Below are 15,926 nucleotides of genomic sequence, written 5' to 3'. Positions count from 1 at the left end.
TCTTTGGGAATGATACAAATGTGTAACTTTTCTTACCTATAGAGTAACATCTTCCTTCTGATAGCAATTGTAGATAAAAGCCTGGCAATTTTAATATCCATTTCTATGTATCCCCAGGTAAAAAGGAAAAAAAAATGTAACTCTTTGCACAGCTCTTGATATATCTTTTTTTCTTATGAAAGTATTGCAACTCAAAATAAATTTAGTACCTTCAAAGTAACTGAAGAATAATTCAAAATAATGGCAGGGCGGCATCAGGGAGACAGCCAGGAAAAGTCACACTAACTGAGGCCAAGGAGGTCCAGCTGTCTTAATTCAAGTAAATCTCTGCCAGAGAAAGTGGGAAGGAAATATGTAAAACATAAAAATCGCAGACTTCTTGTGTTTAAATGTTTCCACAGAAATCTAAGCTTGAAAGTTAATCTTTAATTCAAAGCATGAGAAATACCAACGAATCATTTACATGGCCACAGATCACTAGGGGATGCAGTAGTCTGACTTCATAAATCACAAGCAAGCGATGTTAACTGAACCCTTAGTGGCTTTTACCTCATTTTCAAGGGACTGTACATCTATTGCCTATTTTTTATATGCTGGCAGTGATCAAAACAATGTACAGTGGGACACATGTAACTGTGGGGACTAATAAGAGACTTTCTGAGGCTATGCTTGAGGAGATCCCAAAACTGAAGGTACTGAAACCCACAGGCAAAAGTTTTACATATCATTGCAGGTGTTGCAGCACCCAATTCTATTCTGCATTTAAAATTACATTAGAAATACTTCAAAGTCATTGCCTCATTGCCCTCCTGGACATCTAGTGTCATCTGGAGAGATCTGCAAATGGTAACCTCTCTCTAAGCTGTAATCATTTTTGCTATTGCTGCCTTTTGTGAGTCACGTAAATGTCTCCCTCTCCCCAGGCTCTAAAATGGGAATGACACCTCACAGGGATACTTGGGAGATTTAATCATCTGTCTTTTACCAAAACCTGTTGGTAAAGTAAGATTTTCTTTACCAGATGTACTTCTACAATGCAAATATATATATATATATATATTGTTAGGAAATTTAATAATGTGTTGTCTATATGCAGTACACATAAAGAGCATACAAACATTATTTAATATCTTTGAAAGTCATTGGGGAGTGGAAGTCCTTGTTTTAATTCTCAGAGCATATTTCTAGAGAGCCTGTGAACAGTGAGAACCTCTCTTAATCTTTTATTGAACTGTCTGAAAATATGAGGTTTGTACTCCAAATTACAGCCCTTACAGGAGCTGGGGAAAATCACTTTCCAATGGGTGTTGACTCACTTGTGGTTCAGAATAGAAGTCTGTAGTCCTAGAATGCCAGATCTAATTTGGTTACAGTAAGAATCTGAATATAGCTCTTAACATCCAAGGTTTGAATAACTTGAAATAACTTCCAGATAGCAGTGAAGTTACTGCTCTGAAAACTAATTACTCACCTCCAATATCAATCAGTTTGCTTTTGTAAATGGTTATCCAAGAGAGGTAATAAATGAGAAAATCTGTCGCCTTGCATCTCTTATTACCCAAGATTATACGGATGGACCTACAAACCCTTCCTACATGCCCTTTTCCCTACACTACCAGCAGTTTCAGTGGGATTTCTCTATCTGATTTACTGGCCTGTGGTGTTTTTACTTGGGTGGGCGGCCGAGCTCCACCTCAGCCGCTCCTTCTCAGTCACTCCTTGCCCCTGCTCCACGTGGGGTCCCTCCCATGGGATGCCGTCCTTCCCGAACTGAGCCTGGGGGGGCTTCCCATCAGGCAGCAGCTCTTCAAGAACTGCTCCCCCACAGCTCCGTACCACGGGGTCCATCCCCCAGGAGCAAACTGCTCCAGCACGGGTCCCCCACGGGTGGGCGGCAGCTCCCCCCAGACCCCTGTTCCAGCGTGGGCTCTCCATGGGCCGCAGCCTCCTCCAGGCCACATCCACCTGCTCCACCGGGGGCTCCTCCACGGGCTGCAGCATGGAAATCTGCTCCATGTGGGACCCATGGGCTGCAGGGGGACAGCCTGCTCCACCAGGGGCCTCTCCACAGGCCGCAGGGGAACTGCTGCTGTGTGCCTGGAGCACCTCCTGCCCTCCTGCTGCACTGACTGCACTGACCTTGGGGGCTGCAGGGCTGTTCCTCACTCCTCTCACTCTCCCAGCTGCTGTGTGTAGCAGCATTTTTTTTTCTGCTTTCTTAAATATGCTCTCACAGAGGTGCAAACAACATCGCTTGTTGGCTCAGCTCTGGTCAGCGCTGGGGCCCTTATCTAACATGGGGCAGCTTCTGGAGTCTTCTCACAGAAGCCACCCCTATGACCCCCTCTGCTACCAAAACCTTGCCACATAAACCCACTACACAGCCTAACAGAAGTTTACATAGCTCTCTGTGAACCCCAGGCAGTTTATCCAAGTGGCATGTGCTGTTCAGCTGTACCACCAGTGACACTGGGGTTTTTATCTTTAGCATGCACAGAAGTGGAAGAGTAGGGGCTGCTCTCTGCCTGCTGCCCAAAACCCCTGGTCCCATGGACCAAATAGATCAGGCAGGGCAGGCATCCCGAGACCATCCCCACTGCTGATGAAGGCCTGCTCACAGTCTGTAAACTGGAATTTTATTCTTGGCTTGTCAGGGCTCTCCTACTGAGACTTTAAAGGCTTACAAATGCTGCTGGTGTCTGTGATATGAAAACACAGCAACTAGGGCTTGGCAGAGGGTATGGAGGAGATTTATAAGATTTCTATCATGGCAAGAAATACTGTCAGCAATTCACGCAGGCAAATACTGTCCTACTTATTTCTTACGGATGAAAATGTGTGTGGTGCTTCTGAAATAACATCCGTGGATGTTTCCATCTCCTGGCATATAAAGTGACATTCTACAGGGTTTAAGCACTGCAAAGCAGTGTGGGCCATTTGCTCAGAGAGCTATCATGTCTTCAGAACAAAAGATAAAAGAGATAAATAGCCAAGTACATTATTGTACCTCAACAACCTAAAAGCCAATCTCAGAACAGAATGGAACAATGGAGGGCTTTTATTTCTCATTTTTTTAAAGAATAAAGCTCAGTGATTTCCTTTGAAAGCTATTCAACAAGCTCCCCTAAATCCTATTACAACTTAATGTGAAATGCATCTGTTTCCATAAGAACAACAGTGGCACCATTCATCCTTTGTAGTCTGTCCTTTGTTGTGTTCTCTATCTATTCTTGTAGATTTTTCCACTCTAGTAAACCAAACGCAAAACAAGAACTGATAACGTTTCAGCCAGAGCATGTATTAAGTTGGTGCTGGAAATTCAGTTTGTTCCTGCTTGCTGCCTGAATCATGCCAAATTAAATTATTGTTCAAGAGGGAGTTTATAACATAAAGGAACTGTTCTGATACTGTCCCAGCATTTCTTGAATGTGAAGTCTGTATCCAGCTACAGATATTTGTCTCTATCTAGTAGCAAAGACGGATATAGTCTCTGCATGCCTATATATGCATAAACCTCTCACTGTTAGCAAAATCCAAATGTACTACAATGTATTCAGCCTCTGTGTCTTAAATCAGTTGAACATCAGCCCAGCACTGCACCATTTTTTTAGAACCTGCACATATAGATCTAAGTATAATATTTATTTAAGGCATGACCGAGCTGGTGGGCAAGACATTTTATGTGATGAACACTATTTAACTGAATTGACATTCAGCAGACAGCGAGGCATATTAATTCTTAGAAAGATATATATTTAGAAAACCTTAGACAAATTGAGAACAGAAAGAGCAAGATGTAACATGCTTTTTATTAATGTCTTGCCTGTGGAAAAAGGTGAATTTGATTATTTGTATTCCGCGAACCCAAAGGCACTGTGCCTTGCTCATAAATCGAGGAGTTTAGGTTTTAGCACCATCAGTCCTTTTAACCTCCACCATCATTTATTATGGAATTAAACAACATATTATTTACAATGATAGCTAATATGGCTGATGTGTTTTAACCAGTTTTCCTTTTCATTGTCTCTTAATCAGGTAACAGACATTAAAGAAAAACTAAAGCTCTCTAAAAAGTTCTGGTCAACATTCCCCTACACAATCTGCAAGAACGAACGAGTGACAGCCGGTTCGTTAAATGAGGAGGACTGCTGGAACGGCCATACCAAGGCAAGGTGAGGTGGACCCTTTCTCATCGGACTAGGTCCAAATCCCCATCAGGCCTGAAGCAATCACAAAATGGAGGGAATTTTACAAAGCTGTTTGTAAGAGCAAAATAGAAATGGGGAGAACAAGTAATTGTTCACACGTAGTTTGCAGCTGAGATTACCTATTGTCAAGGTGCCATTAAAGCTAGAGTGTGAGTAACTGTAAATGTGCACAGAGTGCCAGCATGTGAACAAAGAAAATGTTCACTGGTTCAGCTCCAGAAAGATAATTTATACTGAAATTTCAAAGAGCTCTTTAGCTCCATTTAGTATCCCTGTGTTGGGACTGACAGCTTGTGAAGCAATTGCACTCTTGGGATACCATACTAGGATGAAGCAGAAATTGGAATTTTGGCTCTATTTGCTATTGGCTGGCAAAGCTTAGGGCTATTTGCTGTGGGGAAAAAAAAAAAAAAAAGAGAGAGAGAGAGTCAGAGAGAGAAAGAAAAGAAAGAAAGGAAAGGAAAGGAAGGAAGGAAGAGAGAGAGAGAGAAGAAAGGGGGAAAAAGAAAAGAAAAAGAGAAAAAAATAGCCAGCAGAGAATAAATATAATACTCAAAGTTATCTTGTGCAGAAGGCTTGACCTTATGTTACTTTATCAAAAACACTAGGTTTTTGATAACATCTTTTTGATAAGCCTTTAAAGTCTCAGTAGGAGAGCCCTGACAAGCCAAGAATAAAAAAGGTTTTTGATAACATCTGCCTTTTTTATGTGATGACTCTTCTGTGAGTTTTAATTTCAAGGTTTGCATGTCTCTGGCTTTGGCCAGGCTGGTGCTAGCTGATGAGCAGGTGTCTCCAAGTGTCCTAATGTGAATTCATCAGCAGACAAAGGAGAGGATCTGATTAACCCTGCAGAGAAAGGGAGAGAAGGATTGACTCAAGAAGTATAATAGGGACAGTCTGGTCTTGGGTCTGCAGCAGTAGCCTGTGACTTTGAGGAGACAGGAGGAGTTCAAGGGTTTGAGTGTCCAGTGAGTGCTGTTTCTAGAGAGTAGTAACACCTCTTCCTCTTTATCTTCCTTTTACCCGATGATACAAATGAATATATAATTCAAATTAAATACAAATAAATAAAAATTAAAAAAAATAAAAACAATCCAATAAGAAAAAATAAAAGTGAGATAAACACATAAAATATAAAAACTCAGTGCAAATAACAGAACATAACAAAAACTCACAAACCTGTTAAATATCATTTTGCATGGATGGCTGGGTAGGTGGGTGGATGGACAGATACAAAGACGGGTGGCACCCACGCCACTACCTCGCCAGTTTTATGAGAAACACACTACAGGGGGAGGTCTTGCAGTGAATATATGCCCTTTCACTATGCCTTACTGCATAATGCTCAGAATAATTCATTTTACAGACCAGAGCAGAGAGCTGTATGGGCTGCTGCTAGTCCATTGAACCTACCTTGAGATGCACATGAAAAAATCTGTCCAAAAGCAGGAGCGCTCTTACAGGTCGCTGCTCCATTCCTTTGTCCCAGATCCAGGGAAAGCCCCTGGGGACTCTGCCAAAGACACCTGAGAGGAGCGTCTGGCTGTTACAACATTCATCACAAAGGAACAGCGTGAAGAGAGAAATAAAGATGTGTTTTTACCTTCCTCTATAATATCTGTTCTCATAGGTGTGCTTTGTAAGCTATGACCCCAGGCTGGCATGCTGCAGTGGTTAAACAGAGTTTCCAGGCCTCACAGCTGGGAACCATGTGTCACATCAGGACGCACACATTAATAAGAGATATATGCTGCTCTTTCTACAAAAGAGCAGTCAAACCAACCTGCTAATATCCCTCCTGCTTCCCACAGACAGTGATAGTGTTTGTACCACATCTAGCAAATACTTTTCATCTCTCTTGTGCGCTAAAGGAACTAGCAAGAGCTCCAACTTTGGGGACAGTTTTGTAGGTTCATTTTAAGCTTTTCATCCTCCTTTTGCAGAATTTACCATATGGGAAACCTGGTTGTTTTCATTAGATTAATGTTCCGGAGTTGTTAAGAAAATCTATCCTCTGCTGATAATCTCCTTGATTAATTTAACACAGGCATTCCAGTGGATGCGGAACCATAGCTTCGCAGCATCACCTGAAAGCACAGTCTCAGCAGAACTAACCACAGCTCCTCTATTTGTTTTCTATTTTGCACGCATTCACAAAGGAAATGCATAATCATAATCTTAATAACAGAATTCAATAAATGCTTCAGGTGGAGAGAATAGTAATGAATCAGAGAGATACCGTAGGATGTCATGGCCTGTATATGAAATAATATTGAAAATGTAATTAGCTTGATATGCAAAATCACCTCCTGACTGGTGAACAAAGATATTTACTGCAGCGTAAAGAAAAATCATAAATGTTTCCATAACCATATTGACTACCATCTGATAGCAAACGCTAGTTTGAAAGAACAAGGGTAGCAATATCTGGCCACTGTGCATATATCTACTTTTGTTCATTGTGTAGTCTGTTATAAGCAACCTTGTGCTACAAAAAGAGTTGCATTTTGAGTTCCAGAGAATATGATAGCAGCTCATGAGAAAAAAAAAAGGAAGGGAAGGGAAGGGAAGGGAAGGGAAGGGAAGGGAAGGGAAGGGAAGGGAAGGGAAGGGAAGGGAAGGGAAGGGAAGGGAAGGGAAGGGAAGGGAAGGGAAGGGAAGGGAAGGGAAGGGAAGGGAAGGGAAGGGAAGGGAAGGGAAGGGAAGGGAAGGGAAGGGAAGGGAAGGGAAGGGAAGGAGAAATTTAAACACTTCCTGTTTTCCCTAGATAGTAGTACTACAAATGAGAAGAAAACATGTTGGTGGTTACTGCTGGGAAAGGAGATTTTTGTTGGGTTTTGGTCAGGACTTGTGACTGTATAAAGAATTAGAAACTGAATTGCCAGATACAGGTTATGCTTCATATTTCATTTTACACATCGCCCTCCAATGCTGCTTTTGCAGGAAAAAAAAAAAAAAGTTTCAAACCTGAGATCACACAGAATGAAAGCTCGGCTTCCTCCTGAGAGAGACATTACACCAAGGTCACTTGTGGTTATTGCAGTCCCCAGATATCGCACTGTTGCCATGATTAATTTGCAGTGACACCAGCGGGGGCTAAATGAAGTTTTCCAATTCACAAATAATCATGGAGTAACAGAGTGATCCATTATGGCGTTCTGGAAGGGTGCACTTGGCATGTTGCTGATCCTCTGTGAAGAGAGATTTTAATCAGGTCACATCAGGTAGAAACCAGGTGCTGTGCAAATGGGAAAACATTCATTAGGTGGATGAATCTCTTTTTTGGAAAATCAATTTAAAAAAAAAAAAAGATACTTCAGACAAAGTGCCTTTCAGAGAGATGCCAAGCAGAGATTCCCATCATATCTGTATTCATTAAAAAAAATTGAACATAATTTTACATTTAAATAATCGGTGTCTTCTGCCAGATGCAGAGACAGATTTTTTTAACACATTTAGAACCTAAAACCATCATTAAGACCAAACTTTAGAAATGTAGCTCCTCTCCTACCTGCAAATAAATCCTTAACAACAGCTGATAACCTCTTCACTAATACATGTTTTCCAGAAATTAAGGGAATTTCCCAGGAATTTAGGAACTCAAGCTTTAGGAGGATCTACACCGAATCCCAGATATTATTCCTTGAATAATCCAAGTGATTGTTACTGCAGTGAGAACACTACCCAAATCTGCAACCACTCTGATGGCTGGGAGAAGGGCATCAAATTGCTCCGACCACCCTCAGCCAACTGGGTTTAACCAAGCTACGTGAGAGATGGTACTTATGTCAAGAACACGTAGATAAAAGCTAAAAAAGCTAAAAAGAACTCTTAGAAAAAAAAAAGCATGCTGCAATTTTCAGTGTTAAATACAAAACTAAATGGTATTTCAGCAAAATGAGCAGGGACCAAGTCTCAGCCAGCATGAATTTTTCTCCTCATGCTACATGTAGGTAAGCAGCTACTCCCCTTGCAGAGATCCTGGTGAATCTCAGCTGGGAAGAAGCACTGACCAGAGCAGTGCCTGCCCTGAGCAAGTGACTCCTTGCGGGCCAGCAAGGCTTGCAGAGAGAATGAGCAGAATGTGCTTTACCCAGGTAGGCAAAGATAACCATTTCGTGCCACCAGTGGAAGTGTGAATAAACCACTTCTTGGTAAGTGCAAAAACTGCCTATTCTTAACTGCTGGCTCTAGTTTATTTTTGTGGCTTCTTTAAAATAAAAAAATGGCAGATGAACAATTCCCTCCTTCTGGCTCCTCAAGCTTTGCTCCAACATGGTTAAGAAATTATTAAAATACTGAAAACATCCTTTGAGGGTTACCTCCTGAGCAAACAGATTCAGATGAGGTGATCTAGTTAGCCAAACAAGCTAGTTTTCCACTGCACTTATCGTTCTGGACCAGCTGTGACTGCCTACCCTCATCTCAGCCTGAGTAGGCTTGTGCTGGATTTTGTGCTGTATTGCCTACAGTTCACCTGGAAAAACTCCAGTACTGCCAGGGTGGGATGCTCCAGTTCTACTGCAAGCAGCTGCCGTGGTGGCAAAATATGGAGAACATTGCCCTTAAAGGCAGATGTCTTTTAAAAAACAGAACGTTCCTCCTTTTTTTATTTTTTTTTGTGTGTGTATGTGTGTGTGTTGTGGTTTTGGTTTTGTTTTGGGATTTTAGTTTATTGTTTTGTTTTGTTTTGTTTTTTGATAGCTACAGCTTTTATGTAAATGGTCAGAAAGATTTGTCAGTCATTTTTAGACGTAAAAAGGAAGCAAACACCCTAGAACATTAAACTGATATTAAAGGAGGGGGGAGAGGGAGAGGGTGTGGTTTTAAATAGGCTTTGTGGTGCTTGGCTATGGTGTGCCAAAAAACATTTTTGTTGTCTCTGCTGAGACAAGCAAGAACTGCAGAAAGGCTAAGAAGAACACAAAGCATTAATATTTTAGAAAACAATGTAAATTACACTAAACTCCTGACATAGCTGAACAAGGAGCAAACAGCAGAAAACAAACAGCATTGTTCAGCTTCTCTATAGTCAGAGGACTAAGAATGCTGGGTTTGAGGGTTTTTTATTTGTTCTTTTGCTAGGAGAATGCAAAGAATAGACACAGATTCAGGTTGGCATGATTTTGGTTTGTATTTTTTTTTTTCATTTATAATGGGCATACAGCTCTTGTAATGGCCAGGCACACAAAAAGATCATTAATGAGAGCAGAAGCAGCAACAAAACTTTAAATTCACAGGGGTGTCTCCACTTACAGAACTGCAGCAAAAGCAGCTGTGTGCAACAACTTTGCCCAGCCAGCAACAAATCTTCTGTCAAAAAGTGGTCCCAAGGCAAGACTTCCAATTCAGTGCAACTTAACCCTACCTCGCACACATCAAAATGCTTCTGTCAGAACATGTGCTGGGATGCTTCTCAGAGGCTGCCACTCAAGAAACACCGGGGGCTGCATGTTTCCATATCTGTAGCAGTCCTTTAAAGAAGGAAAAACAATTCAAAGATATTTACATTCAATATAAGCTTTTCTGATTTATTTTTTTTTTGCCCCTGAGGAAGTAGGTAAACTAGTTCAGTAATGAAGGCAGAATTCAGCTTCACATTCAGACATGTAAATTCACACATTTAAATACAGATGCCTGTGGGTGAGCTTACAGACAATAAGGAGTCAAATGTGTTGCCCAAGCTAGAGTACACAGATATGACACGGGACACTACCTGCCAGAGATTGGGCAAGACCTGCTAGAGCATTTGAAAAAATCACCCATGTTAAGGTGCCTGAACAGAAACCCAATATCCAGTCAGTGTTGCAACTGCCTAAACACTCTTAGCTACTGCTATGTGAGATGCTGTCATGAAGATATCTTCATGAAGCTGGCAAATAAGACACTGGACCTATGAGATATTCAAACCCTACTGGAGTGATAGCAGGACACCAAAAGGGACACCTTTTAGATAAAGTGACACTCAGCACTCAACACACAACACACTTGCTTAAAGAAAGGCACCTAATATCATGTTAGATGCTCCAGACATCCAAGACCTCCCCATCAAGCCTATAGATATGATGCAGGACCTATGGGAAAGCCTCACCTTTCAGGGCTGGTAACCAGAGAAGAGGAGGAATAACCAAGAGCAACTGAAATTGTACCAGATGTCTATGTTTGTGCAACTAAACCCCAGCAGATGAAATCTAATGAACTAGTCATCTGGCCAAAGACATGTAGGACCCCAACACCTCTCCCCACACCACTGGTGAATATGCCTCTGGCTAATGTTGGCTGGATTGTTAGTCAGGCATTGGAACAGGTTGCCCAGGGAAGTGGTGGCATCTCTGTCCCTGGAGGTGTTCAAGGAACAGTTGGACCTGGTGCTTAGGGACATGGTTTAGTGGGTGACATTGGTGGTAGGGGGATGGTTGGACCAGATAATCTTGGAGATCTTTTCCAACCTTAATGATTCTGTGATTCTGTGATTCTATGATTCTATTTTTTATGACCTCATGATGACCAGATCTGGCGAGAGTGGTACTCTGCTCATATTCACACACGTGTATGTAGACATAAGTTTTGATACCTACAGAAACCTAAAGATGAGTTCTCAGCCTAACCCTTTTTTTTTTTTCTGTCGTTAATGCCAAGAGGTTCATTTGCCTGTGATTTTAAGTATCCACCTAACTTTTGGGTGATGAGATGGTAATGGATTTCTTGCGATCCACATTCAGTATGACTAACTTGCCCATCTAGGTTAAGGTGCACCACACCATTCTCATGAGAGGTGAACCAACCTGGAGAGCACATCTTGGAGGCTAGCTGAACTTGTTGGCTCCCATCTTTCCCCACCACATACCATACCAGAAATCTAGGGACATCTGTGCCAAAATTAGATGTCTGCATTATTCATGCTGGCTCACAGTTTCATGTTCTTAATGTGAAAACTTCTCTGAGCCATGCTGATATGATTTTTAAATGCCTGAGTTTTGATGAATTTGCTTAAAGCTTGATGAATTGATCTGTGTGATGCTCCCTATAGAAATGTGTTAACACTCATCTTACCTAAAAACAGATTTAGGTAGTAAAGTGTAGATTTGCATGCCTTATTTGATAATCAGACGTGGAATAGTCAAGCCCAGTTTATGTTGAAACAAAGCTTTCCATCACATCTTATATTTTCCCTTTTTAGAAACGTTTTCTCTTACAGATCTACTGTAATGCAGCTGTTGGTTCTGCATCCCCAACACTTCATATAAAACCATCCATATTTTCAAATAAGTTTTAAAATGTCTCCTTTTTATATCATTTGTTGCAGTTTTTCCTTTGAAAGCGATTGTAGTTCCTCCATGCCAGGAATGTTTTGGGGATCATCAGATCCTGATGCAGATACTGGCAGGGGGTGACAGATTGAAATCACTTTCTATAACTGAAAGAACTGGCACATTTAAAGTTAGATAATCTTCAGAAGGACATCTGACCCACACTGATCACAGAATATGAACCTCAATAAAAAGCAAACACCAGAGCACTCTCTAACCACATTAAGTCTCCAAACTAGCTCATATTCTCTCCATATAGAAAGCTTACTTAAGAAGTCACTACATTCTTCTTTTATTATTGACAATAAGACAAGAGGAAATCAAACATAAATCAGTCAAAGAAAGCCTGTGAACTGCAGTTCACAGCTAGCCATAGCTTCTCATGGATGGTTTGCTATAAAGAGCAGCTAACTCTTCATAAAAAAGGAAAGCAATCCACACAAATGCTCAGAGATTTAAGATCACTTTTATCTGCTAATAGCTATGGCCTTTGTTATGGGCAAGATACTGGGCAAGATCAACATCTTCTCCAAACCAGTAGGGCAATGCTTATACTCTTACTTTTTTTAATCAACTGCACCTTGAAGTCACTGATTTACTTCAAGGCTGAGTAATTTGTCTACAGCAGCCATTTCATTTGTAGAGACGTGTGACAGATGGAGGTGCTGTTCCTTTGCAGCTCAGAGCTTTCCTGCATGCCAAGGTCTCCATCTTGCTGCCTCCAAGCAGCTCTGCAAAATTATTTCCAATTTCTATCTTTGGTGATTTGATTCATAACATTGCAGTCTGCAGTCCTTTGTACTAGGGGAGGTAGCTCTGTATTCTCAATGTAGTTTAGACTGTACCACAAGAGTCTGGATGGGATCCCTATAGCACTGTTATTTCTTGTTATGGTACCAGTGAAACATCAAGAAATGCAGTTTGAGGCTGGGTGTTTTTGGCAGTCATGTTTCGTTCTTCTGTGTTCACACTCCCCTGGGATTATTCTCATGTAGGCTTTCAGAGGCCACTGATGACAAATGAGTCTCATCTTGTGAAGCAAGCACCTATTATGATGAGACTGAACCCTTCCCTGGCTCAGCAAAGCAGTCATCATTCTGTGAATCTCCAGAAGCAATACAAAACTGATTTTTGCTTAACCATGACTTCAGTAGAAAGTCCTTTCTTCTTCCATACTTTCAATTTTTTTTTAAGGAATATATTTATTTCCCAGACCCGTACAAACAGAACACTGGCACCAGAGCCAAATTTGAATACAGATAGCGAATTAGGTTGGCACCAGTAAGAGAGAAGTAAAATACTTTTAAAACTACATTTGGTACCAGACATCATGAAAGTTTGCCATTAGTAGACTAGATTGTTCTATGCACGCACATGAGGAGTTCTACAGACATCAGTAGGATAGCCTGTTTTGTAGGCTAATTACAAAATGCATCATAACCTGATAATGAACATGAGCAAAGGGTAGATCTGCCCCAAATCCCTTGCAACCTAAATATGAGACAAAGAAAGTAGATTAAAAAAGACAGATAAGAGAGAACAGGGAAGCAGTGATACAGTATTTTCTCAGGATACAATGCCAGCACAGAGAATAATGTCAGCCTTTTATCAGCCCAGCAGCTGTAAAAGGCACAGATAATTTTTAACAGCAATTCAAAGTCAGAAATAAGGTAGCTTTGCAGATGCCTATAAGGAGTACCTATGAGTACAGAGAGCAGCAAGGGACAAAGTGTGCATAGTTAACAAAAGATGATGGAGATTTTTACTGTAGAATGATTGGAGGAATAGGCTGATTTTCTAGGAGAGAGATCTGCAAAAACACTCTTGATCCCTGTGAGCCGCACAAGACTGCATTTGCCAAGGTCATAGAAGGGAATGCTGCAGTAATCAAGAAAAGATAAGCTAGGAGCCTGAATAAAAATTTCAGATGTGTGGATGGATAGGAAATGCCATACCTTAAATATGTTATGCACAAAATATGTGGGAGTTGCAACCATAGCCCATTTGTAAGGAATAAGGACTGAATGAAAGAGAATACTGGAGTCTGGTAAATTCATACCACCATTTATAGGTCTGGATGTCAGATGTGCTGGAGTTCACTGTGGTCAAAAAAAAAGAATGTGATGAAGGACTGGAGAAGAAAATGAATTAAGTACCTCCTTTAATCAAGGAGGGTATAAGGCCTCAAGATTGGCTTCTGAACTATCTCAAAACAAATACACTATATATAACAAAGGAGTTCATAATTTTTAAGCACCAAGAAATAAAAACAGAAGAATGCATGGCTGGATGCTTAACTTAGTGCACAACTGTTCATATCAGTGCAGGATGTGCAGTGACTTACTGCTGGATGGTGAATCTCTTCCATAGATTACAGTCAGTGCACGTGCTGGGGAGTATGTGAATAGTTATGAGGTTGGAGAGCTTAAATCCTTTCTGCTTTCCACACAGCCAGGATACTTAAAAGAGCCTTTAGAGTCTGTAAAATTAAAAACATATTTTTAACATGGTTTCAGTGGAGCTGTTAAAGAACTGCGTAATCATTATTGGTGTCAAATTGCTTTGTAGAGCATTTACTGTTCAGTCTATTTCTGCAATGTACTGCATTCAAACTAATCATTCACCCTACCATACAGATACTTGCCTGAAATTATGAATGATGGCTTGACCAACCAAATCAACAATCCAGAAGTAGATGTGGACATCACAAGGCCAGACACCTTCATTCGACAACAAATCATGGCTTTACGTGTCATGACTAACAAACTGAAGAATGCGTATAATGGAAATGATGTCAACTTCCAGGATACAAGTAAGAAACCATTAGCTGTCATTAAATAAGCATATTTTTGAAATGCATTAATAAATCATTTCCATTTAAATGGTTTTCCTTTGTGTTTGTGCTCTCTGCTTCTGACAACATAAAAAAAGTCTTACTCTGTTCCACAAAATCCCAATTGCATATTTGTTCCTTTTGCTTCTCTTGTTTATCATCATATCAAGTGCATCAAAACACTGAGGGTTTTCCATTATGCTGTATTTCCATTAATTTCCATTAGGGGAGTCCACTCCTTTTTCAGAAGGGCATTTCAACACCTAATTAAATAACAGCAGCTTTCATTCAGATGCTTTATTGAATGAAAGTTACTACCCCAAATGCTTTCCCATGATGTTCAACCCCACCAGGGCACCAGGTGGGACAGGAACAAAGAAAGGGACAACAGCTTTAACCCAGGGCCCTCACCCTGTTTTTCTCATTCCTTTGCACCAGGTGATGAGACCAGCGGCTCCGGCAGTGGAAGCGGCTGTACGGACGACATCTGTCCCACCGAGTTCGATTTCATCACAACCGAAGCACCGCCTGTTGACTCCGACAGAAGGGAGGTGGAGGCTTCAGCCACGCAGCCTGGCCGGTCACTGCAGATGTTGCTTATCGTCTTCATCAGCCTCGTACTGCAGAGACAATGGAGATAATCCTGGATCTGGTCGGAGAAACTGTGTTTTAGCTACAGAAACAGCCAACTTCCTTCTTTTCTTACACTCTTGGACGATGGACCATGCCACAAACACTTGCAGTTTTCTATGAGAAGAGAGCAGTACTGCAACCTGCTTCCCTTTTTGTTTTCCCAAAGAGTACCAGGTGCCAGACTGAACTGCTTCCTGTTTTTTGCAGATATCTCTGAAGACAATGTCCAATCTTGAGAGAATTCTTTCTCAGATCTTTATTACAGAAGACTTTTTGAGCTTCATTTCCTTTTATGCTGCAGAAGTAAAAGGATCTTACAGTGATTTTTTTTTCCCTGATGAGAAAAAAAAAAAAAAAAGGTGTGGGAGGGAAACCAAGAAAACAGTTTTTCTGAATTGGGCCTAACTCAAGTCTGCTGCATTTCAACTGAAAATCAACACAACAAAACAAAACAAAAACAAGAAAGAAAAAAAAATGCAACTGTTCTTCACTGACAGCCAGGTTTCTTTTAAGAACTTCTGTGGGATGATTCACGTCATCAGAATGATCATTGCTATAGGGAGGCAGTCTGGATTTTTTTCTGACACAAAAGTTTGTCTCAGCGGTGAATGTCTTGCACTCCATCTGCCAACCACATCAGATTGGTATGAAGGTATAGAAAGTTGAAAAATAAGTTTATCTTTTAGTATGACAGTAACTCCACTAGCTTCAGAATATCATGTTACAATTTCTTAGGATTTAAATCTTAACACCCAGAAAAAAAAAAAAAAGAAAAAAAAAAAGAAAGAAAAAAAGAGAGTAGTAGCACGATTTTGCCTAGCTTCTTTTAGTATTTATCCATGTTATACAATTGGCACAGATTTCCACATAGCTCACCATCAGCCGTGGTGGTAATGCTAAACAACTTTCCTGATAAATCTCCCCTCAAGGGTTTGGACA

General features: G+C 40.8%; 1 protein-coding gene across 1 annotated transcript in view; it reads left to right on the top strand.

The window, feature by feature from the left end:
• GPC6 (glypican 6) overlaps positions 1-14,995 on the top strand; it is an 805,110-nt gene extending 790,115 nt beyond the window's left edge. The window contains exons 7-9 of the mRNA XM_050712844.1: positions 4,036-4,172; positions 14,158-14,333; positions 14,793-14,995. Of these exons, the coding sequence (XP_050568801.1) occupies positions 4,036-4,172; positions 14,158-14,333; positions 14,793-14,995 (516 nt within the window). The remainder of the gene's footprint in view (positions 1-4,035; positions 4,173-14,157; positions 14,334-14,792) is intronic.
• The last annotated feature ends 931 nt before the right edge of the window (positions 14,996-15,926 follow it).

The sequence above is a fragment of the Cygnus atratus genome, chromosome 1, assembly GCF_013377495.2.
Source record: "Cygnus atratus isolate AKBS03 ecotype Queensland, Australia chromosome 1, CAtr_DNAZoo_HiC_assembly, whole genome shotgun sequence".
Taxonomy (NCBI): Eukaryota; Metazoa; Chordata; class Aves; order Anseriformes; family Anatidae; genus Cygnus; species Cygnus atratus.
The sequence above is the reverse complement of the archived record's forward strand: the minus strand, read 5'-3'. Positions and strand labels throughout refer to the sequence as shown.